Genomic DNA, 23,345 nt, shown 5'->3' on the forward strand with positions numbered 1-23,345 from the left:
GCCAACAGTCCTGATGTTTGAAATTTACTTAGAGCAACCACTACATACATGTACACACACACACACACACACACACACACACACACACACACAATGTGTGTGATGCTCCTCTTAAGTGTTTCACTTGTTACTTTTCAGAACTTTATTGTTTATTATGTACAGACCATGACTAAGAAAGATATACTCCTAGCTTTTTTCTTTGAAGGCTAAGTTGCAGCTGTGGAAGTAAACGTGACAGAGTGTAGAGAGGAAGAGAGAGAAGTCTAGACATAGACTGAATATATTCTCTAAATTATAAAAAATCCTTTCTATATGAATCACTATTCCAATTGCCCACCACACTACATGATAATCAATTGGTTATATTCTTCCTAGGAATAAGAACAAGAACAGTGACAATAACGCTCTTGAAGCAATGACACCATTACAATGAAAAAGATAAAGCCCCAGCGTGGAGAATTTGGGAATATTATCCTCTTGAAGAAATGATCACTGTTGTGCAATTTGGTTAGGGTGCAACATTCCACCTCCCATGGTGAATCATGTGGTGCTCACCAAAGATTTAAATTACTCCTCAAATTGGACCCTGACTTCGGGGTTTAAAAGGGACGCATTTTCAAAAGAGGTCATTGCCGACACAATCCCTTTAATCAACCATCAGAGGATTTACCCAACCGATGGTGCCAAGCATCCCTCACAGGGACCACGATGGTGCAGAGCCTCGATCACTCAGCAGGGTATGAGGATCAAATGAATTTGCAAATGCAGATTTTGGGTTTGTACAGCTCTTTTTCATCTTCTGGAAAGTGATCACTAGACTTAATCAGGGTTCCTCTGTACATCGTTAACTAATTTTATCTTTCTCCTTTAAAAAATTTTAATAGTGAGTTTAGAAGAACCCATTCTTAAGTCCTCTGGATTTCATGTTTTCTTTGTTGAAGCCTTGAGGGAAGCTAAATTTAAAAGTAGGGAAAGAGTAATTAAAAGTGATTAGGACAAGAAGTTTTGGTGATATGCAATGTGGGCTCGATTCTCCCAGTCGCAAGCTGAACCAAGAGGCAGTTCTTGGTTTTCATTATGGCTTTACTTGCTATTTTAATAAACATGAACCAGTATTCAAACTTTTAATACCCTGCTGTTTAACTGTTTCCAGAGGTTCGTCCAGCTCTTTTAAACAGCCTTTGCTTTAAAATTTTAATTTGTTTGGCTCAGTCTCACCTTAGAAAGTTGTAGCCTCATGGTAAACTCTTTTATAAGTTGATTTCCAGAATCATAAGCTAGTCTTCCCCTTGCCCCCCCCCCCCTGCCCCCCTTAAGTGTTTCCTCATGTGCCAGAGTTGTTGGTGCGGACAGCTTCCCTGATTTGTTTTTATCTGATTCCCACAGCAAGTATGGGAGGCAAATGCAGGAATTGACTGGAAACATCCAGACAGCAGCAATACTTACAACTCTTCTAGGAAGCGGAGGCGATGCAGGAGACTGGCAGGTAGCTGACTGATGTTGTTCATACTGAGGTCCCTGGAGGGGAAGACAGACAGCATGTGAGGAGCAGGAAATCCAGCTGTTCCCTTCACAGGTTTCCAAGCAAGACAGTAGAATGAACTCACTCCCCTGCTTGACAAATGAATGGTGATTTTTCCATCTCAGATATATAACCTGCCAAGGTCAGGGGCTCTTTCTCGGATTAAACGCTCTACGAGGAACTTGTATGGAATTCTAGATGGTTTAGACCGTTCACGGGCATGGTTGTAATTCTTCATGTTACTTCATGCCGGGTAAGACAGAAAAGGAAGCAGACGAAACTTGACTTTGTGTCTTGCTTTCAAAGTGACAGAGAGAAATGTCTTCACCTGACAACTCTAGAACTCTTGTTCCTCTGGGATTTTGAGCACCTTGTAAAAACAAATGCTTCGATCCAAAGAAACTTAAAAACAAAACAAGGCAAAAAAAAACCCCTTATTCCCTCTTCAGACTTGCTCCTTTTGTGGCTTCTCAGATTGCATTAAATAAGTGAAATGAACCATAAAAGGAGGGTGTAAGGCGATCCAGTTCTGTAGCACACTTCCTGCTGGGCCTGCACAGTAGTTCCTGGCACAGGAAACAACCAGACACTTTGGGCAGAACTCAATCAATTTCTGTTTTAAGTGAAGGTCCATGTAATTAGATTTCATTGTTTTTTTTTCTTTCTCTATTTCCTTACTGTTTCTCACAGGTTGTACACCATCTATGGTTTTCCCATCTGTGTCTCAGAAGTCCAGAGACTGACAGCTGGGCCGACTTGACCCAAGAGCAGACCAACTCAGACTTCATATAGCTGTTGCAGGTTTGGGGAGAAAGTGACTGGCTGCCTTAACCCAAGAACAAAGACCACTGTAACATCAAGTCTGGATTTCATACTTAAAGCTCATCTTAAGACTCAGAATAGGGTACAGAGCTACTCTTATAACAAAGAATTCTCAACTGAGGAATATCAAATGGCCGAGAAGCACCTAAAGAAATGTTCAACATCCTTAGTCATCAGAGAAGTGCAAATAAAAACAACCCTGAGATTCCACCTCATACCAGTGAGAATGGCTAAGATCAAAAACTCAGGTGACAGCAGATGCTGGCGAGGATGCGGAGAAAGAGGAACACTCCTCCATTGTTGGTGGGATTGCAGACTGATACAACCACTCTGGAAATCAGTCTGGAGGTTCCTCAGAAAATTGGACATTGCAATACCTGAGGACCCAGCTATACCACTCCTGGGCATATACCCAAATGATGCCCCAACATATAACAAAGACACATGCTCCACTACGTTCATAGCAGCCTTATTTATAATAGCCAGAAGCTGGAAAGAACCCAGATGCCCTTCAACAGAGGAATGGATACAGAAAATGTGGTACATCTACACAAAGGAATATTACTCAGCTATCAAAAACAACGACTTTATGAAATTCATAGACAAATGGATGGAACTAGAAAATATCATCCTGAGTGAGGTAACCCAATCACAGAAAAACACACATGGTATGTACTCACTGATAAGTGGATATTAACTCAAAAGCTCAAAACACCCAAGATGCACAGACCACATGAAGCTCAAGAAGAAGGAAGAAGTGCGGTTGCTTCAATCCTTCTTAGAAGGAGAAACAAAAATATTCACAGGAGAAAATATGAAGACAAAGTTTGGAGTAGATAGGAAAGGCCTTCCAGAGACTGCCCTACATGGGGATCCAGCCAATATACAGCCACCAAACTCAGACAATATTGCTGATGCCAAGAGGTACATGCTGACAGGAGCCTGATATAGCTGTCTCCTGAGATGCACTGCCAGAGCATGACAAATACAGAGGCAGATGCTCGCAGCCAACCATTGAACTGAGAATGGGGTCCCCACTGGAGGAGTCAGAAAAGGACTGAAGGAGCTGAAGGGGTTTGCAACCCCATAAGAACAACAATACCAACCAACCAGAGCTCACAGGGAGTAAACCACCACCCAAAGAGTACACATGGACAGACCCATGGCTCCAGCTGCATATGTAGCTGAGGATGGCCTTGTTGGGCATCACTGGAAGGAGAAGCCCTTGGTCCTGCCGAGGCTCAATGCCTCAGTGTAGGGGAATGCCTGGGCAGGAAATGGGAAGTGAGGTGGTTGGGGAGGGGGAACACCCTCATAGAAGAAGGGGAGGGAGATGGGATAGGGGTTTGTGGATGGGAAACCGGGAAAGAGGATAATATTTGAAATGTAAATTTTAAAAATCCAATAAAAATGTATTATCAATTAAAAGAAAACACTCTGAGCTTCTTCGTTAAAGTGTACACACCCATGGCAACTCCTCAGCCGAGGAGACGCTGCTCATGTAGTTGTTTTGACAAATGTTCATACTAACTTGGTGATGCTATGAAAATGAAGAGTAATTTTAACATTAACCAACTCGAGGCTGGGGAGATAGCTCAGTGGGTAAGGCATTTGTCTTGCAAGCATGAGGACCACCTTCAGTTCCCAGAACCCATGTAGAAGCCAGGAAGGTTTGGCAGCTACTTCTAATCCCAGCCGTTTGGAGGCAGAGAGACAAAGATGCTTGGGGCAGACTGCCTAGTTAGACGAGTTAGAATCAGTGATCCCACGGTTGGCCAACAGAGCCTGCCCCAGCAGAAGAGGAGTGATTGGGTAGATACTCAGGCCCTCATAAGCAGAAGCACACACATGTACGTGTGTATATACATTTGCCTGTGGACACACATGCATTTCTTCCACATGTAAATAAGCATACATACATGCATGCATAGCACACCCACCTATACCTGCAGAAAGTAACAAATATGTTCAAAGGAGGCAAAATGTTTGGCTAGATATTTAAGTGTGATTACCTTAGAACTACTACTAATTTTCATACCAACTAGTGTATAACAACAGTCAGATGCATGCTATATTCTCACCTTAAAACTAAGCAGAGACAAAAATATAGAGTAAAAGCTGTCTATATATATATATTTTTTTGGTTCTTTTTTTTCGGAGCTGGGGACCGAACCCAGGGCCTTGCGCTTCCTAGGTAAGCGCTCTACCACTGAGCTAAATCCCCAGCCCCACTGTCTATATTTTTTAAAGTTTGGATTTTCCTGAGATTGTCTAGTTAGTAAAAATTAATGACAATTTTGATCTTTTTGTATGTATGTTTACCAAATAGCAATGTGTTAAACAGATCAATGTGGTTTCCGATACCTCGCTGTGACTATGTAATCTCTAAGAAGACTTGACATTACCAAATATGGTCATAGCTATTATATATATATTATATGTATAATATATATATTATATATAAAATATAGCTTTTGTGTGAGTGTTTGTGATCAGCTGCTTGATGCCCTGGTTACCATGGCAACAGCATTCACATTCCTGCCATCATGGTTTGTTCCCTCAAACTGTGAACCAAAATGATATGTTTCTTCCTTCAGTTCTTTCATCCCTTATTTTCTCCTAGCAAGAAGAAAAAAAAAACTAACACACTCATGTCATAGAAATTTCTCTTCCAAGAGTTTCTATGGCTTCTGTAGTTTGCTATTTAAAACTCATTTTTTTCTCTCATATTTTTCTTCATTTGACAAATGGCAATTGACCAGTCGTACCGGTGAGGCTTTATTCTATGAATACACTGAGAAGGAAACAACGTGATCATCAACTTTTCCTTGTCCCATCATTCCTACTTCTGGGATCCACTGAGCATTAATTTTACTCTAGAGGTCACTTCTGCATATGGCTGTCATCACTCATGGCTGCTGTGGGTCAGGTCCCCTTCACACTGACCTCTGTCCTCCTATCTGCCCTCACACTCCTCCATTCCTGGCCATCCTCTGTCCTCTAGCTCCAGCAGTCAACCAGGTCACCACTCTACCCAGAGCCATTGTTAGTCACCAAAAATCCTCTCAAGTGAAAAACTTAGAAAAGAGACCCCCTCTAGACAGACCGAACCCAATGGGCAGGAAAGAATTATAGAAAAGTATTTTCTGGATTTCCAGGTAGGAAGGAGGAGAGGCAATTGCCTCTGTGTGACCCAGCAATGGTAAATAGAATAAGAAAAAGTAGAGTCCAGTTCCAAAAGGAGAAAGAAAGGAAGATCTTCAGAAACTCACAAATGTGTTACCTAAAATGTTCAGAGAAAGTCATGGTAGACGATGGGGGAAATTCCAAAGATGCTCTAGCCGATAGCTCTCTGGTGGGGTAAATGGAGGTGACTAAGACTCCCTACAAGTGTTACTATGAGTTAAGCCCTCATAAATAGACTGTAAAATAAGAAGTTCCCCACACAAAATTAGGAAATGTCCAAACCAATAGATGTACAAATCGAATCACAGAAACACAAGAAATACGGAAAAGCCAGAAACCTTAGCTTGTTTTCCTGTTGCTGTGACAAAATAATCTGCAAAAAGAACTTGAGAGGTGTCTTCCTGAGTGTTTTGTTTTGTCTCTCCCAACCTAACACAATCTGGAGTCACCTGAGAAAACAGAATTTCAACTCAAGAATTCCCTCTACCAGATGGATCTGCCCATGGGCTTGTCTATGGGGCATTTTCTAGCTTGTTCATTGATATGTAAGGATGCAGCCCACTGTGGGAAGGGCATCTCTAGCCTGGCTGGACTGGAATGCATGATGGAGCTAACTGAGTATGAGCTAGTGAGGGAGCAAGACAGTGAGTAGCATTCCTCCATGGTTTCTGTCTTACTTCCTGCCCTGACTTCCTCAATGGTAGGCTGTGGCCTAGAGCTGTAAGCTTTTATCTCCTAAGCTGCTTTTGGTCATGGTGTTTATCACAGCAACAGAAGAGCAGCCTGGAAAAGTGGGACAGGGTTTATTTTAGCTCACAGTTTGATGTTGCAGGATATTATTTCATCAGGAGTCACAATGGCAGGCACTTAAGGCAGCCAGTCAAACTGTACCCACAGTAAAATAGCAGAGAGCAACAGATGAACAATATACAATATACAATATACAATATACAATATACAATATACAATATTCACATTGCTCATCTACCTCTGTTCTTTTTATCCAGTATGAAGTCCATCCTATAATATAATGCCACTCACATTCTGTTGCGATGTCTGTTTTTTCCCACACCAATTAGCCCAACGAAATCCCTCACAAACCCCTATGTCCTAGGCTTTTAGGTTTAGACTCTTGTCAGCTTGACCGTTAATACAACTGTTATGCCATGACTCTTTCAAAAGATACTGTAAAAGAAAAATGTCAGCTAAAGACTTAAAAAGACTACTAGTAAAATGATCAGTGACTTCAGAGAGGACACAAATAAGCAGATAAACACAAGTGATGATCTTTAGGGTAAAACCAACAGCATAGAAGAAAAAAAAAGCCAAAAAAAGTGGATGAGAAAATCAGCAACACAAAAAAGAAGTTATCAACATGGAAGAAAAATTTATCACAGAAATCAAGATTTCTTTTTTTTTTTTTTGACAAAAACTCAAGCACAAAGCAACAATGTTGGAAATGAAAAAAAAAAATCAATGGGTCCAATAAAACACACAAGGGATAATGTCACCAATTGACTAGACACGATGATCAGGGATCAGGGACAAGGTTGAGGAAATACTATGCTAAAACATCAGTGAAGGAAAAAAGAATCGAGTATTTCCCAAAACTCTGAAACATAAAGGCCCATAGGATAGTAGGGCTGAGATGAAGGCTAAAGGTGCTGTCTTGTTATGCTTCCAATGTTGTGAAAGCACTAACAGCTATGGCGCTGAGGCAGTAGCTGAGAAGTCATGTCTTCATCTACAGTGATACACCTTCTCCAATAAAGCCATTCTTACTAATCCTTCCCAAACCCTTCCACCCCCTGGGGACATAATAAGATTCTACAGTATGGAAAGACTGGTTTCATTCCAGGGACTTTGCCAAGTTGGTTCACCCCAAATAACCAATAAGTTAATTCAGCACACGTAGACTGAGAACTGAAATCATGTGATCATTTCATAGCAGAAAAGATCTTCTGCCTCTGCCTCCTTCAGCAAATCCTACCGGCGTGCACCACCACAACCAGCAGCAGAAAAGATCTTTAACAAAACTCAACACCTCTTCCTGACGAGCCTTGAAGAAACCAGGAGGAGCTGAGCATAAGGTCTATGTACAATTAAGTCTATGTACCTACAACCAATGTTACCCTAAATGGGAAGAAACGAGAAACATTCCTCCAGACTCAAAACTGGAGACAAGAGTCCCATCTTCATTGCTCATATTCGACAGCATTTGAAGTCTTGTCTAGAACAATAAAACAAGGGAAAGAAAGAAGAGCATTAAAAGTAAGAGAGAAAGAAGCCAAAATATCCTCATTTGCAGATAATATAATCTTGTTCTTAAAAGACCCGAGTGACTCCAGAAACCTTTTACATCTTATAAACATTTTCACGATGTAGCAAAATAACAAAACCAATAATCAAAACCAGATAAGGTGGTAACAAAAGAAAACTATAGATTATATTTTCTGATGCATATGGATATAAAACTTAGCGAGCCAAAACAAACGAAAAACCAAAAATCAGTAGCCCTTTTACACACCACTAATATCTGTAGTTATGAAGGGAAAGCAAATTTAAACTGAGTTAACTCAGAAGAGAGGAGCACGAGGCAGAGGACTGGGAGGAGTGTTGTGAAGCCGTGTTCTGGACGTGACACGAGCTCACTGCAGCTATGCTAACTGGCATAAGACCCACACACGATCAACCCTGAGGCATTAGCAACATACCGCCAGGTGGCACAGACTGAACTCAGTGAGTTATTTAGAAGAAAAAGGTGGAGGAAGATCTATTTTGGGTTGGCAGAAGGGAGAGCCAGAGCAGGGAGGTGGGGTGGATTGAATAAGGCTACATTGTTTAGGTGTGCAGCCTAAATAAGAGACAGTCTACCATGAAAACGGATGTAAGACTCTACCTCACTCCTGTCAAAATGAGTATCAAGAAAACAAATGCTGGTGCAAAGATGCGGAGCCTTACGCATTGCAGGTAGCAATGTCAACTGGTGCGGATTCTATAGAAGTTCGCAAGGAAGTGCTTTATAAGTTCTTCACTGTAAGATCCAGCCAGCACTCAACCTCCACATTTACATCCAGAAGACTTCAGAACAACAAACCCCTGAAATCCCTGAAGATCTGCTGCACTGTTTGCAGAAGGATGGAGTTAGCTTAGAGGCCCATTAGATGAACGAATAAAGGAAACCCAGTACAGACGCGCAACGGAATGTTACTTAGCTCTCAGGAAAAGCGAAATCACAGCGCTTGCAGGAAAGTGACTCCGGGAATCATTACACTCAACAAAGTAAGCCATTTAGGGAAAAAAGTCCACACGTTTTCTCTCATATGCGCCCTGGATTTAAGTTTACGTGTGTGTGTGTGTGTGTGTGTGTGTGTGTGTGTGTGTGTGTGTGTGTGTTCATACATGGCATAGACCATGGAAGTACAAAGGCCATAATGGGAGGGGAAGAAGAGATCTGAAGATGTATGGGGGATGTAGGTGGTCAGCAAGAGGAAGTTACAGAATGGGGGAGACCAGTTCAGGGGGGGAGGGGAGAATGAGGATCAATAAGAACAATACAAAATGGCAGACATGTGTGAAAGTGCCAGAATGAATGTGTCACTTTGCATGCTAACTTAAAAAGCAAACAGACCTTCCCCTGTAACAGTCGTAGAGAAGAATGAATGGCTTGGCGAGTGTGGTTTGGCCCAGAGTTGAGGACCTGAGGAGTCTGTGTGCAGGACCCAGCCTGTATCAACAGCAAAATAGGATGTGTGGGATGGCTCTGATTGCTCTGTCTCAGAAAAAAAATTACCTCAGACTCTTGAGACCTGGTTTAACATATGCTCTCTCCATGTCTTAACTGGTTCTTTTCTGTACTGTCCACCTCCACCCACGACACCATTCAACAGACCCCTGTATCTGTGGCACAAACTCTGTCTTTCCAAGTTTGCAGCCAGCCTTTGGAGGCTTGAAGGGTCAAGTCCTTGTTCCTGCTGACCACCTTGGCTCAACTCAGCTGGGTCAGGGACATATAAAGGATGCTCCAAATTCCATAACCCTCCTTTGCTTTCATCTCCTGGCAAAACCCCAGCCCTGGAAAAACATCAGAACTTGTTTTCTCTGTGACTATTCCAGATTACTGAGTGCTACTAGGAAAGAGAAACCCACAAATGTACAGAGCAGCGTCTATAAATTCCTGGTCTTCGTGCATTTCCAACTGTGCTACACAACCCTGTTTTTTTTGTTATTGCCCAACTCGTTCCTCTGGGAACCGTTCCCCACTTTACGAGTTGCTGTGCACCTCTTAATCAAACAATCACTCTCATTGTGCCCTGGGGATGCCTTCCCTTTTACTTCATGGAAATAGCTAGAATTCTTTGGACCACCGGAGATGAAACAGTTCAAATTCTAATTCTCCTCTGTCTCCAGCTCACTACAGCCACACGTCTGTCCCTGCTTAGCCTTCCTTAAGGGTCTTATATACTTTAGAGTGCTGTCTACACTGAACGGTACACTACTCTCTGCTCTAAATGTGATGTTTGTACCCCCATCCCAGATCTGCTAAACTCCAAATCCTCAAGGATAGTATTTATAGATGGAGCGTTCTGGAAATAATCAGGGCATGAAGATGATGTCCTCCTTATGGAGTTGATGTCCTAGTAAGAATGCCCCTGAGGGCTCTCCGTTGTTGGCTTTGGGAGGACAAAATGGCCATCTGAGAATGGAGGAAATTCGGCTCACCAAGTCCTGGATCTTTGGATTTTTCTATCCTCAAGAGTTGGGAGAAATAAACATTTGTTGAATTGAGCCACCAAGTCTATCCTAAATCAGTATAGCAGTTGGAACTTAGCCCCTCCGTGAACACTTTGGTTTTCTGTGGTTGCGGCATCTTCCCACTCAACACGTGAGCATGCGCAGACCTTGCCTACTATTATGATGTAAGGAAAATGTGATCTTACTCTTAATCTCTGGTGATCTACTCTTGTTGGAATGGTTTCTGGTTTATTTTTCTCAGTCTGAATCTCTCAGTTCATCTCGAGTTCGCAGGATGCAGGCACCCATCCTTCCCACACACGGAGTGAAACTGTACTTGCCAAGGACTGCCCACCTCCAAGCCAAATTTCATGAGCCCTACGTGTGCCCTTCTTAGAAGCTCTATTGGTTTTGAAGTCAACATTCCTTCAGTATTTTCCCAACGTGTCTGTGGGCTCAATTGTGGGATTTTCTTCTGCCTATTGTGTAACTGTTGACAGTCTCTGGAGTGGAGTGGAGTTTTTACACGTTAACAAGCACTCTTCCCTCACCATCCTTTCCTTCTCTTTCATTCTGAGGTAGGGGAAAGGGGGTGTGCACTTAGCTAGGCTCCGCCCCACGGTTACCTGGCAACAGCCAGGTGTGCCTGACTCACCATCAAAGGGGCTGCTTGCCCCCTCCTCTCCTCTCTTTCTTGCTCTCTCGCTCTTGCTCCAGCTCCTTACTTTCTCTTTTCCCATTTCCCTCCTCCTTTCTCTCCCATGCTCATGGCCAGCCTCTACTCTTCTCTCTCTCTCTCTCTCTCTCTCTCTCTCTCTCTCTCTCTCTCTCTCTCTCTCTCTCCCTCTCCCTCTCCTCTCCCTCTCCCTCTCCCTCTCCCTCTCCCTCTCCCTCTCCCCTACCCTCTAAATTCCCCTCCCCATGTCCCGAATAAACTCTATTCTATACTATACCTCAGTGTGGCTGGTCGCTCATGGGGAAGGGATGCCTCAGCACAGGCCAGCAGAGGCCACCCCGCTTCCCTCACACCTGACTACACATCCACCAAACATATTCCTTCCCTCTTATCTTTTTATTAAACACAACAAACAGGCACCTCACCAATTGGGCTGTACCAGCTGGCCAGCAAGCACCAGAGACCCTCTTGTCTTTGCTTCTCAGTGTTTTTTTTTTTTTTTTTTTCTTTTTTTCGGAGCTGGGGACCGAATCCAGGGCCTTGCGCTTGTTAGGCAAGCACTCTACCACTGAGCTAAATCCCCAACCACGCTTCTCAGTGTTTTTAAATCCAGTTCTCCAGTGGATTCTGATCTGAGATCAGGACCTTATTATCTTCATGTCAACAAACCCTCAAATGCAACTGTTTTCCGCCTCCTTTTCTCTCTATGTACCCGGCTGCTGGCCCTCGGCATTCTAACAGCCCCAGGTCTGTAGCTACCTGCTGTCAGTATTTTCTTTACAGTACTCAGCAGTGGCAGCTGGAAAGATCATGGAGCACAGAACGATCCAAATTATCACTCTGCTTAAAACCCTTCCTAGATTCTTTTCAAACTTTACAAATGACACCTATGGTTCTCAGCATTGCATATGAGTCCCATGTAAGAATCCCTAATCCTCTACCAAGCTTGAATGCTGATTCTGATTTGATCTTTCAAGATTCACAAGTTAATTGACGACTTTAGTTCTGTCTTAACAGTGTTACTGTTAAATAAATCAGTACAAGAATGATAGCATTGACAGAAGGGGCTTTTAAATTCTCTATACGTTCTTCCTTAGCATGCAGTTTGACTCCGAGACTTTGGCTTACAGTGATTTTAGTTTTGTCTTTTTAGATTCAGTAGCATTTAACTCTCTGGCAGATACCCATTTCAACGACGAATCCAGGCTGGGGTTGATCCAGCACTTTTTTTAAGGGATCATTTTTTCACACTTCCAGAGGAAAGCCGTCCAGTGAAATTCAAAATAAAGGGATAGACTTTCATAGTCTTTTATAACACCCCATTTTATGACAATTCTGGTTACTTCTGTTACAACATTTTTAACTACAAATGATGGATCCTAAAATGTTCTTGTTGATGTAAAACAGGAACATATGTAAGTCCCTAGTAGTCTGTGAAATGAATTTTCATAGAGTTAATTACCTAATAAACCAGTACTAACCAGTACAACAAGTAGAAGGAGTCTCGGGCACCTCTCCTTCACCTTCACTTACCATTTGCATCCAAAGCAGCCATGCTCCTAAACACTCTGTAAATGGATCCTGCAGTGCAAAGTTTTGTGTGCCTGCCTAAGAGCTTTGCTCATTAATTTTAATAAGATTTACACTTGTGTTACATGTAGCAACAGCTTATTTAGTTTCAATACAATATAATATTCTATTTTGTTATCATACCACAATATATTTTTGTCTATTTGGCTGTTGAAGGACTAGAGTTGGTTTTTGGTCCATGCTATTATCAGTAGTGATGCTATAGATTATTTTAAACTTGCCTTTTAAAACCCCCAACCACTGGAGGGGGGCCGTCCCTGAAGCTGTAACCTGATTGTGGACTCCATTCCCCAACAGGGCTGCTCTATCTGGCCTTAGGTACCTAATCCTGCAGACACTTGATGTGCCAGGGTCGGGGGATGGGGAGCCCCTTCTCAGAGGAGAAGGGGAGGGGAGATGAAGGGAGGGACTGAGGGTAGGGGGACTGCAGGTCAGAAAGTACTTGGAGGCAGTGTGGAGCTGCTGAGATAAATTAGTGCTAGTTTTAATGGCCCACTGGAGCCAGAACTAGTGAGAGCACCAGAGTGTTGGAACCATTCTGTCCAGTGTTGGAACCATTTGGTCCAGTGTTGGAACCATTCGGTCCGATTTTTATTTACCACAACAGACTCAGAGGGGGCAATGTTTGGTCTATAAACACACACAGGCACACAGACACACAGACACACAGACACACACACACACATTTATAAGCTGGGAGGTAATGGTGTATGCTTTGAATCTCAGCACTAGGGAGGCAGAGGCAGGCAGATGTCTGAGTTCAAATCCTGGTCTACAGAGTGAATTCCAGAACAGCCAGGGCTACACAGAGAAACCCTATCTCAAAAAAAAATGTAGATATACATTTACATGTCTATTTCCCTTTATAGACATTTCAGTTGGGCATACAAATAGGAATGAAATGGTTTGATTTTTGTGTGCTTGTATTTTATTTAACAATATCACATGGCTTTATTACCCTATCAAATAGTTTATGAGGACACTCACTACTTCACCTCTAATTGTATCTTTTTGCTGCCACAAAGACTGATGTGCTTTCTCTTGACTATTTTTGTCACTTTGGCAGTCAACACTAGCTGACTGCAGCTTTAATTGACATTCCCCTGGTAGAGTTAATATTCTCTGAGTGTGACCTAACTGGCAGCATAAAAGCCTTTCAAAGTTCCAGCAGAACATTTGGTTTTACTGGATGACTTTCAAATTGGAGGTAAAACACACTTACTTATTCTTATAAGTCAGTACATATTGAGTTGTAAAGAGGAGAGCATTCCTTCCTCGCCCAACATTACATCTCCTAGGCTCTAAGCTGACAGTGTGCGTTAAGAGTTTTCATCTGCTTTACGAGAGCTGAGCAATCTTGAGCAAGTCCTTGGCCATTTTCTGACTTCAGCCCTCTCCTTCGTGTAATGACAAATCCTATTCCATAAAGTTGTGAGATAGGATTACACTGCCATATGTAAATTACCTCAAATCTGGCCTGGCACATTGTAAGGATTATATCTTTTTTACATATTATTAAAAGAATCTCTTTTTTAAGATTTTTTTAAATTTTGCATTATGTGTCTGTGTTTGATTATGTGCACATGAGTGCAATCGCCTGGGGAAGCCAGTGGTATCAGTCTCTGGAGTTGGAGTTATACGAGACTACAAGCTGCCCGATGGGGTTGCTGGGAACTCAGCTCAGGTCCTTTTCTGGAGCAGTGTTTGCTCTTCACCAGTGAGTCATCCCTCCAGCCCCTGTGGGGGAATCTCTTAGAGAGTTTTGAAATTGTGTCTCTTGCCCATGCTGATACGAAAAGGATAAAACAGTAAGGGTTCATTAATATTTATAATTCTCGAGGCATTTTTAAAATTATAAGGTAATTTAAAAAGATTTAGCATCAGGTGTCCTGTGCCTTGGTATCTTATTAAGTGGCTATTTTAATATCATTTTAACGGAAACTTCAAAAGGACTAAGTATTAACCCAAAGTGCACTTGAAAAATTATATTATCATTCTAACAGAAAAGAATAGAGGTAGTTAATGTGACTAGGTATAAATCTGTGTTACTATGACTGGTAAGAGAACAATTAGTTACAACGAGTTATATGTGGGGAGATGACATTCCTAGAAATCTCATATATTCAGATTGGACTTACAAAATAAGGACGTAAACCAAAGAAAAGAAGTCTAAGCCAAACCCAACCCAACCCAACTAACCAACCAACAACCAACCAACCAACCAACAACCAACAACCAACAACCAACCAACTAACCAACCAACCAACCAACCACCAACCAACTAACCAACCAACCAACAACCAACCAACCAACAACCAACCAACAACCAACAACCAACCAACCAACCAACCAACCAACCAACAACCAACCAACCAACAACCAACAACCAACCAACCAACCAACCAACACCAACAACCAACCAACCAACCAACAACCAACCAACCAACCAACACCAACAACCAACCAACACCAACAACCAACCAACCAACCAACAACCAACCAACCAACCAACCAACAACCAACCAACCAACAACCAACCAACCAACAACCAACAACCAACCAACCAACCAACACCAACAACCAACCAACCAACCAACAACCAACAACCAAGCAATCAACCAACCAACCAACCACCAGAACAGGCAAGTAAGCAAGCAAGCAACAAAACACCACCAGAAAAACAATCTTTTTCTTTTTCTTTTTTTAAATTAAATTTTATTTTTTAACTTGAGTATTTCTTATTTACATTTCGAGTGTTATTCCCTTTCCTGGTTTACGGGCCAACATCCCCCTAATCCCTCCACCTCTCCTTCTTTATGGGTGTTCTCTTCCCCATCCTCCCCACATTGCCGCCCTCCCCCCAACAATCTTTTTCAATACAGATCCAGAAGCCTACAATGTATAGAAACAATGTATAGAAACATTTGTGCCGAACAATGTTTCTATACATTGTTCAGCAAAAATGTCTCTATACTTTCCTGAGAGGAAAACTTTAGTTAGGAAGAGTAGTATTTAGTTGGGCATTTGTGATGTGTGTTTTTCCCCCCCAAATCTATGCCAGCAAATTACTAATGATGGTCACATTCTACGAGGTACAGAAAAGCAAGTTTGAAGTTAGTATAACAGCAAGAACAATATTAAACATAAAGTTGAGTGGTGGCAGTGAATGTCTGTCATACTAGCACTCAGGAAATTGAGGCAGGAAAATCATGAGTTTGAGGACATTGTAGGAGGTGTAGTGAGATTCTCTATATACATGATGACTGTTTCTGTAGTAATTGTGGATCTCTCAAAACTTCTCAAGGGTGATTTTGTATTCCCTGAAGTGAGTGTAGTATTGATAAATTCTGTAAGAACTGTGCTATCAAGCACATCACAAAAATCTAATCATCTAGGATAGTGGTTCTAAACCTCCCTAATGTCTGTGACACTTTAATACAGTTCTTCATGTTCTAGTGACCCATGATCATAAAATTATTTTTGTTGCTACGTCATAACTGCAATTTTTTTCTCATGTTAAGAATCATAATATAAATTTCTGTGAAAGGGTCATTTGACCCCCTAAAGGGTTCATGACCCACACTTTGAGAAATGCTGGTCTAGGATATAGACACTCTGTCTCCTCTGCTTTTTTCCTCTTCATCTATGTGCTTATTTCATAGGCAAAATCATCTGTTGTCTGTCACTTTTCTATTTCTGTGAAGAGACACCAAGAACAAAGCATCTCTCATCAAAGAAAGCATTTAATAGGGGGTTCATTTATAGTTTCAGAGACTCAGTCCATTATCATTGAGGGAGGGAACATGACAGCTGAAAGCTAAATCCTGATCTTCAGGCAAGGGGTTCTGAGACCTCAAAGCCCACCCCTAGTGACATGCTTTTCCTAACAAGGCCAAACCTACTCCAACAATGTCACATCTGCTAATCCTTCTAATCTTTTCAAATAGTTCCACTCCCTGGAGACTAAGCATTCAAATAGATGAGTCCATGGGGCCCATTTTTATTCAGACCACCACATCTGGCCACATGGAATTAACATTGGGAGCGATCACTAGCCTTGGCATTCTGCCTGAGATACAGACCGTTTTTCCAATAGCTTTTTTGAACTTTTCTATATGGTTAACAAACAAATTACCAAAATTCAACAGTTTTAAATAGAACTCAGTATTTTCTTTTTTCCCAGTTTCCTCTTTGTGTTTTCTTAGCAAGACTAATACATCCTTATTCTCTCAATCAACTGATCTAGAAGCCTCAGGCTTCTTTCTTTCATATTATGTCCATTCTCATTTAAATGGTTAGCAGCTCTATTGGCTATATCTTTGACACATTTCCAGAATAATAATATCCAACATTTAATAATATCCAAGTACCCCTCATACATACACACACACAAATGCACACACATATACACACAATTCATTTCTGGACAAGGGGCCTTTTCACAGGTGAAGAAACAGAGACATATATAACAAGTAGTTTTTCTAGGTTAACTGGCCCTTCTCTGGATCCCATGTGCTGGAATTCATAATACAGTTTCTGTTTTTTCCTGGCACAATTCAAATTTAGATCCTTAGAGACAACTGATTGGTTTCACTCTAAGAAGTTCTGCGGATGTAAGTAACTGTCCCAGGAAAGTGTCTCTATAATTTTCTGAACCTGTTTATGACTTGTGGTATCTCTGAAAGACCTGACTTCTCTGCCCGCATCCTTACCTGGATCCCTACTCTGGACTATCTACTCTGCTTCCACATAGCCTTGGGATATCATTCTTCGTCTCCTCCCCATCTTTCTTTCTTTTTTTATTCAATCAAGATGGGGTCTCCCATCTAGCCAAGGCAAACTTCAAACACATTGTATAATCTTGGTTGGTTTCCAAGGTACAATCCTCCTATCTCAGTCTCCTGGTTGCATCAGTTACAGGTGTCTGCCATCATTGATGGCCTGGGTTCTTCTTGAACATAATTTGCATCCTCTGGCCCATGTCAACTCCAGATTCTGGAACTGGAGTCGGAATCCTGAGCTCCCTGCTTGTCTGGGATGGAAAGCAAATGCCAAGGTTCTCTGTCATTCTTCTTTCCCTCTTCCTGGTCTAGCTGAACTTAGTTTAATATTTTATCCCCTGGAGAATATATGAGTTCTACATGCTTCTTTTTCTTTTGATTTATTTGTCTAGAAATTTAAAGTATATAAAGTACTTGTATTGCGCTTATGAATTATTGCAAATTGGACTTTAGGGGTGAAGTAATGCCAGGATGTGGTTGGTGTTAGACTCCCAAGAATCATCTCTGAAACTTATTGTCAAAGATAGCTTGTCTGTATGGTCATTGAAAATGGATATCTGAGTCCTAACGAAGATTCATATTCTAATGCTTGCTTTAGGTATAATATGTGTTTTATTTCTGTGTAGACAAGCAATCAAGTAACTGATTTTGCAACTAGGGAAGGATTTTCAACCTTTTTGCTACTTTTGATATTAGTGAGATTTTAAACAGGGAGTTTCTTTGTTGTGAGCTGGGTGTCTTTCGAATTGCAACACTGTTGGCTCCAGATAACAATGACACCCTTTACAGTTGTGAAAACCAGGCATTTTTCTTCCTGGTGGGGTGTGTCCACTTAACATTTGCATATCGAAATTCTACCTCAGAGAAGCTCTGTACGTGACTGTAATTGGAGTCAGGATCTTAAAAGCACAATTTGGTTAAAATGAAGTTACTGGGCTCTAGCCCATCATGAATTTCACTTGTCATACATGGGAAAACTTGGCATAGACACTACAGAAGAGGACTGTGTTAACGGTGGAAGCACAGGCCTTCGGAAGGAAGCAGCTGTGTGGAGACTGTCTCTTGAACACCCAGCTTCCAGAAGTCTGATGCACTCGACCTGTTTCATAAATCACTCAGCCTATGGCGCTTTGTTATAGTAGCCCCCAGAGGAACAACAGAGGACACTGCCAAGTAAGTGTCCCCAGGGGGGCCGAGTCAACATTGGTTAAGAATTGCTCAACTAGCAGACACAAATCACACATGGCGACCTATTAATTTTGCAAGAAAAAATGAAAATCATGTATCCAAATAGTTTCTCCTTTTACAAAAGAGGGGGGAAAAGGATCTTCTCTGTTTCTTTTTTGGGATCATAAATCCTTCCAGAAGATAATTTCATCACTTTATAATTAGATAATGAAAAGGAGCAGCACAAAGGGCCATAAAGATATTGATAAAGCTATAAAGATATGATGTATACATAATCCTGGGAGTGACTCTGGGGCTGTACTATTGGGTCTCTCTCTCTCTCTGTTAGGTTATTCCGGGCTTGAGGTTATACCGAATGACTATACGATTGGAACAGAAAAGGCTTCCCAGAAACACTTCAAAGAGAATCTTCCAAAGTGTTCAGTGTTCATCGAAAAACCTATTTTATTAAATTCAGACAGAAGTCCTCATTGCATCTCCTATCCGGAATAATAACCAAGGTGCCAAAATACTTCACAGGCCACAAGCTACGATGACGGGGCCCTTCCAGGCCAATGGGATGAAATCTTTTTGTTTTCCCCATAGTCCAGCCGACATCCTGAAACACCTCTGAAGACTCTTATTTATCATTATTAAAAAGAGTAGGCCTCCTGATTAGCAAGTGCTCCGGCCTGGATTTGATCTACAACTCTGAAAAGAATTATAGCACAAAATTTTAGAAAGATTGTACCTTAGACTAAGTCTCTGTACCAAAAAATACTCCAAAATACAGTATCTTAAAGTGGCAGCTTGTTTTTCTTTCACTTGATAGCCCCATATGTACAAGGAGTGGCCCATTGAGTGGCGTCAGTCTGCTTTGCTGTGAATGCGGACCTCTGGGGACCTCCAGGTTTCCGAGTTGCTCCGCTATTATCTGCAGGTTTACACTGTTTGTTGACATTTTCAACTCAACAAGCAAGAAGTCCAAGGCAAGGCGATCTATACTTAAGAGAACATGAAGTTACACATCACCCCTAACGCTATTCTCTTGTCTAAAACTTAATCACTGAGCTCATTTGTTGGGATCTTGGGATATGTAGTTTCCATGCTGACCAAATGGACTGCTAAGCAGAAGAGGGAGTGATTATGAAGTACTGATCCCTGTTATAAATACAGTGTGGTTCTGTGTTGGAAGAAATGGCAGTTGGCCTGTGTACACGTACGTATGATGCTGGTAGAGCCTCTAAGGGGAGAGACATCTAATCTTAAAATGAATAGGAAGATGGTACGTTAAAATGGACGTTGGGGTTGTGTAACTTTACAAACATGCGAGAATAAAAAAAAAATGAAACCATGGGTTTTTAAAAAGTAGATTTGACTGACATCACCCTATTTCCTCCTAGGGTTTCTAAAGGGGCCTGGATGCTGAAATCTAGCTATTTTATGATGGAAGGACAATGTAGGACATATTTGAGAAAGAGACCAGTCTTACTCAGGGTTCCTATTCCTGCACAAAACATAATGACCAGGAAGCAAGTTGGGGAGGAAAGGGTTTATTCAGCTTACACTCCACATTGCTGTTCATCACCAAAGGAAGTCAGGACTGGAACTCACACAGAGCAGGAACTTGAAGACAGGAGCTGATGCAGAGGCCACGGAGGGGGCCTGCTTACTGGCTTGCTTCCCCTGGCTCGCTCAGCTTGCTCTCTTATAGAACCCAAGACTGCCAGCCCAGGGATGGCTCTACCCACCATGGCTGGGCCCTCCCCCCTTGATCACTCATTGAGAAAATGCCTTACAGCTGGGTCTCATGGAGGCATTTCCTCAAGGGAGGCTCCTTTCTCTGTGATAACTCCAGCTCGTGTCAAGTTGACACACAGAACCAGCCATTTCAGTCTCCACTGACAGTACAAATCCCAAGTCACTGGTCAGTCCTGTGCTTTTGTGTCTGACTTTCTTACTTTAAAGTGATGTGGTAAGGGGTAAGTGAGGTAATGTGGGAACGTCTTGCTCCCTGACTGGTTCTAGAAGCATTCTTCTTTGCTGGAGAAGTTGAGCTGGAGTCTTCATGGTCCAGTCCCTTTCTCTGGGTTAGATTTTATTTCCTGTAAACTTGCCCATCCTGTCCATGGTCCAGCCCCAGCAAACTGCCTTTTACTCTTGCACTGAGTCCTGAAGCCAAACAAACAGTCTACTTCCAATGAGCCTTTTCTTCAAGGGCTATGTAGAGTATTGTCCTGGGCTTTTTGTATCCGGGCACAGGTGCTCCTGTGCAGATTTGAGACACTTGAGGTTAAATGCCATGAGGGTGTAGGTGTGGACACAAGAGCATCTCCCTTTGGTTACATCTGTCAGCTTAAGCCTACCTGTTCCTCCATGTCATGTGCTCTTCCTTGCCTGCATCCACTCTTGCCTCTCTTCATAGAATGTTAATATTAAATATAATATTTAATAAATATTATTATAAATATTATACTCCTTTAATACATTCCTTTGGTAATGAACAGCAATGTGAGAGTGCAATAAATATAATATATAATAAAATATTTATATTAGATTCTAAGACAGAACCAGATAATCCCCGAACTGCCTAAAATTCTCTAGATTGAAATTTGCTCTTGGGTGAAATTCAGATCTCTGAGTATGACTCGGAGAATGATTGGCTCCTGCCTACCACTCCACTCTCATCTCACATGTCCTCTTGGTTGCTCCATTTTGGTGATCCCTGTACTGGCTGGTTTGGTGTGTCTCAAGGAGCCTCCCTTGAGGAAATGCCTCCATGAGACCCAGCTGTAAGGCATTTTCTCAATGAGTGATCAAGGTGGGGGGACCCAGCCCAATGTGGGTGGTGCCATCCCTGGGCTGGTGGTCTTGGGTTCTATAAGAGAGCAAGCTGAGCAAGCCAGGGGAAGCAAGCCATTAAGTAACATCCCTCCATGGCCTCTGCATCAGCTCCTGCTTCCTGACCTGCTTGAGTTCCTGTCCTGACTTCCTTTGGTGATGAACAGCAATGTGGAGTGTAAGCTGAATAAACCCTTTCCTCCCCAACTTGCTTCTTGGTCATGATGCTTGTGGAGGAATAGATACCCTGACTAAGACAATTCTCAACACCACAGTTCCTAAATCTCAAGTCCTTTCCTTGCTCAGGCTCTTGTTACACATTCCCCTCCATTCCCAGTGCTCATGTAATCCTACTATCCCTGCCAATTGACAGTCCTCTTCTTGGTGGTTTGAATAAGAATGGGCCCCACTGGCTCGTAGATTTGAAAGCTTGGTCACCAGGAATTGGAACTATTTGAAAGGATTAGGAGGTGTGGCCTTGTTAGAGGAAGTGTCTTCTCATTGGGGGTATGACTTGAAGTTTCAAAAGTTCATGCCAAGTCTAGAATCTTTTCTCTGCCTACGTATCAGACTGCAGATTTCAGCTATGGTGCCTGCCATGATGACAATGGACTAACTCTCTGAAACTGTAAGCTCGTCCCAATTAAATGCTTTCTTTTATAGGAGTTGCTTGGTCATGGTGTTTTTTCATGGTCATAGAGCAGTGACCAAGATACCTCCTTTCCTAAATTTCATTATCCAAGATAAGTCCTTTGCCTTTCCGTTTAAAACAGCTTGCCTTTTATTGTTTCAGGTTCTGTTGCCTGCCTCTGGTTCTTTTTACACCTTCCCTCTGATTATTTTCATTTATAATAGTTTGCAGACATACCATTCTATACTTCCGGTATTCCTTTCTTAGATGCCAGGGGAGTGTGGTGGTGGTACCAAACCACCACCTCTTAGCATGGCTTCTAGCTAATGCTCAATAAATATTCTTTAGTGGTAGATGCTGTGTTCTCCTTTCTTACTCTTTCCTTTCTTATTTCTAGGAAGCATTTTTTTGAATCACTGTGTTTTTGAGTTTTGAAGGATAATGCAGCAGACATGTTTGGGAACACTGGTGCTTTCCTGTGCTCTCTTCACATATTGGCTAAAAGACAAGTTTTGCATTCAGTGTACGTGCTGACCTGTTTAACTGAAAAAGATAACGAATTACTGATAGAAAGGGGACACAATGATGCTTGTGGACCAATCTTTGCATTACTTTCCCAATGACTGCAGAAGATAAAAAATGCAGCTGTATTTTAAACCAATGGGTCATGGAGTGCAGTCTTAGTTTTCCTGTTGAGTAATATGTCAGCCTGCAAAGGTATGTAAGCATTTCCCCCAAAATAGGGATTTTTTTTAATAAATGGAAGATCTTTACAATCCTTGCCTCAATGGCATGAAAGATGTGAATGCAATATTTATAATGCACAGTCTGGGCTCTTTTGAAATGGTCAGGAAATAACTGCTGAGTATATTTCTTCAAGGATTTTTAAGGAGGAACTCAGAAATGTAGTTCTCCAAGAGAACAACCTGCTCCAAGATGAGCCTTGAATTATATTCAACTACCCAAGCACTCAAGTTAAGCCTTTCTTTCCTTTTAGCTGAAACAACTGTTAGTAACTCAGAATGGGCAAGAAAAAGCATTCTCTTTTCAGGAGTGCTGTGGGGATAACTTCGAAGCCTAACTCTCTTCCTTGTTCTTTGACTTCAGAAAGCTATTTTTCGGTTTTGTTTAACTCAGATTCCAGTAGAGGGAGCAGAGTCAACAGCTAGAGAAGAGAGATTTCTAAAACTCCCACGCACAGTGAAAAGATGGGATGAGCAGTTCACTGGAGAGGCATACGAGATTCCATGCTGTCTGCCAATAGCGTAGCTTGCTGAAGGCATTGCTGTCTGTAGACACTCGTCCCCCTTTTAACATCTGCTACAAAACGTTTGCTTTTATGCTGACAGTTGTCCCAAGAGCTGGGGCACACTGATGCATCTAGCAACATCCAAA

At 41.9% G+C, this 23,345-nt stretch overlaps 1 protein-coding gene across 2 annotated transcripts in view; it reads right to left on the reverse strand.

Moving 5' to 3' along the window:
* Lgr5 (leucine rich repeat containing G protein coupled receptor 5) overlaps positions 1-23,345 on the reverse strand; it is a 134,814-nt gene that overhangs the window by 71,789 nt on the left and 39,680 nt on the right. The window contains exons 1-2 of one of the 2 annotated variants that reach the window (XM_063263222.1): positions 10,253-11,021; positions 1,447-1,518 (exon numbers count right to left, since the gene is read on the reverse strand). In XM_063263222.1, the coding sequence (XP_063119292.1) occupies positions 1,447-1,508 (62 nt within the window). In that variant the 5' untranslated portion in view covers positions 1,509-1,518; positions 10,253-11,021. Of the gene's footprint in view, positions 1-1,446; positions 1,519-10,252; positions 11,022-23,345 lie in introns of those variants that run through there. The other variant, NM_001106784.1, reaches the window with a different exon arrangement.

Source organism: Rattus norvegicus, chromosome 7, assembly GCF_036323735.1.
Source record: "Rattus norvegicus strain BN/NHsdMcwi chromosome 7, GRCr8, whole genome shotgun sequence".
NCBI classification, from domain to species: domain Eukaryota; kingdom Metazoa; phylum Chordata; class Mammalia; order Rodentia; family Muridae; genus Rattus; species Rattus norvegicus.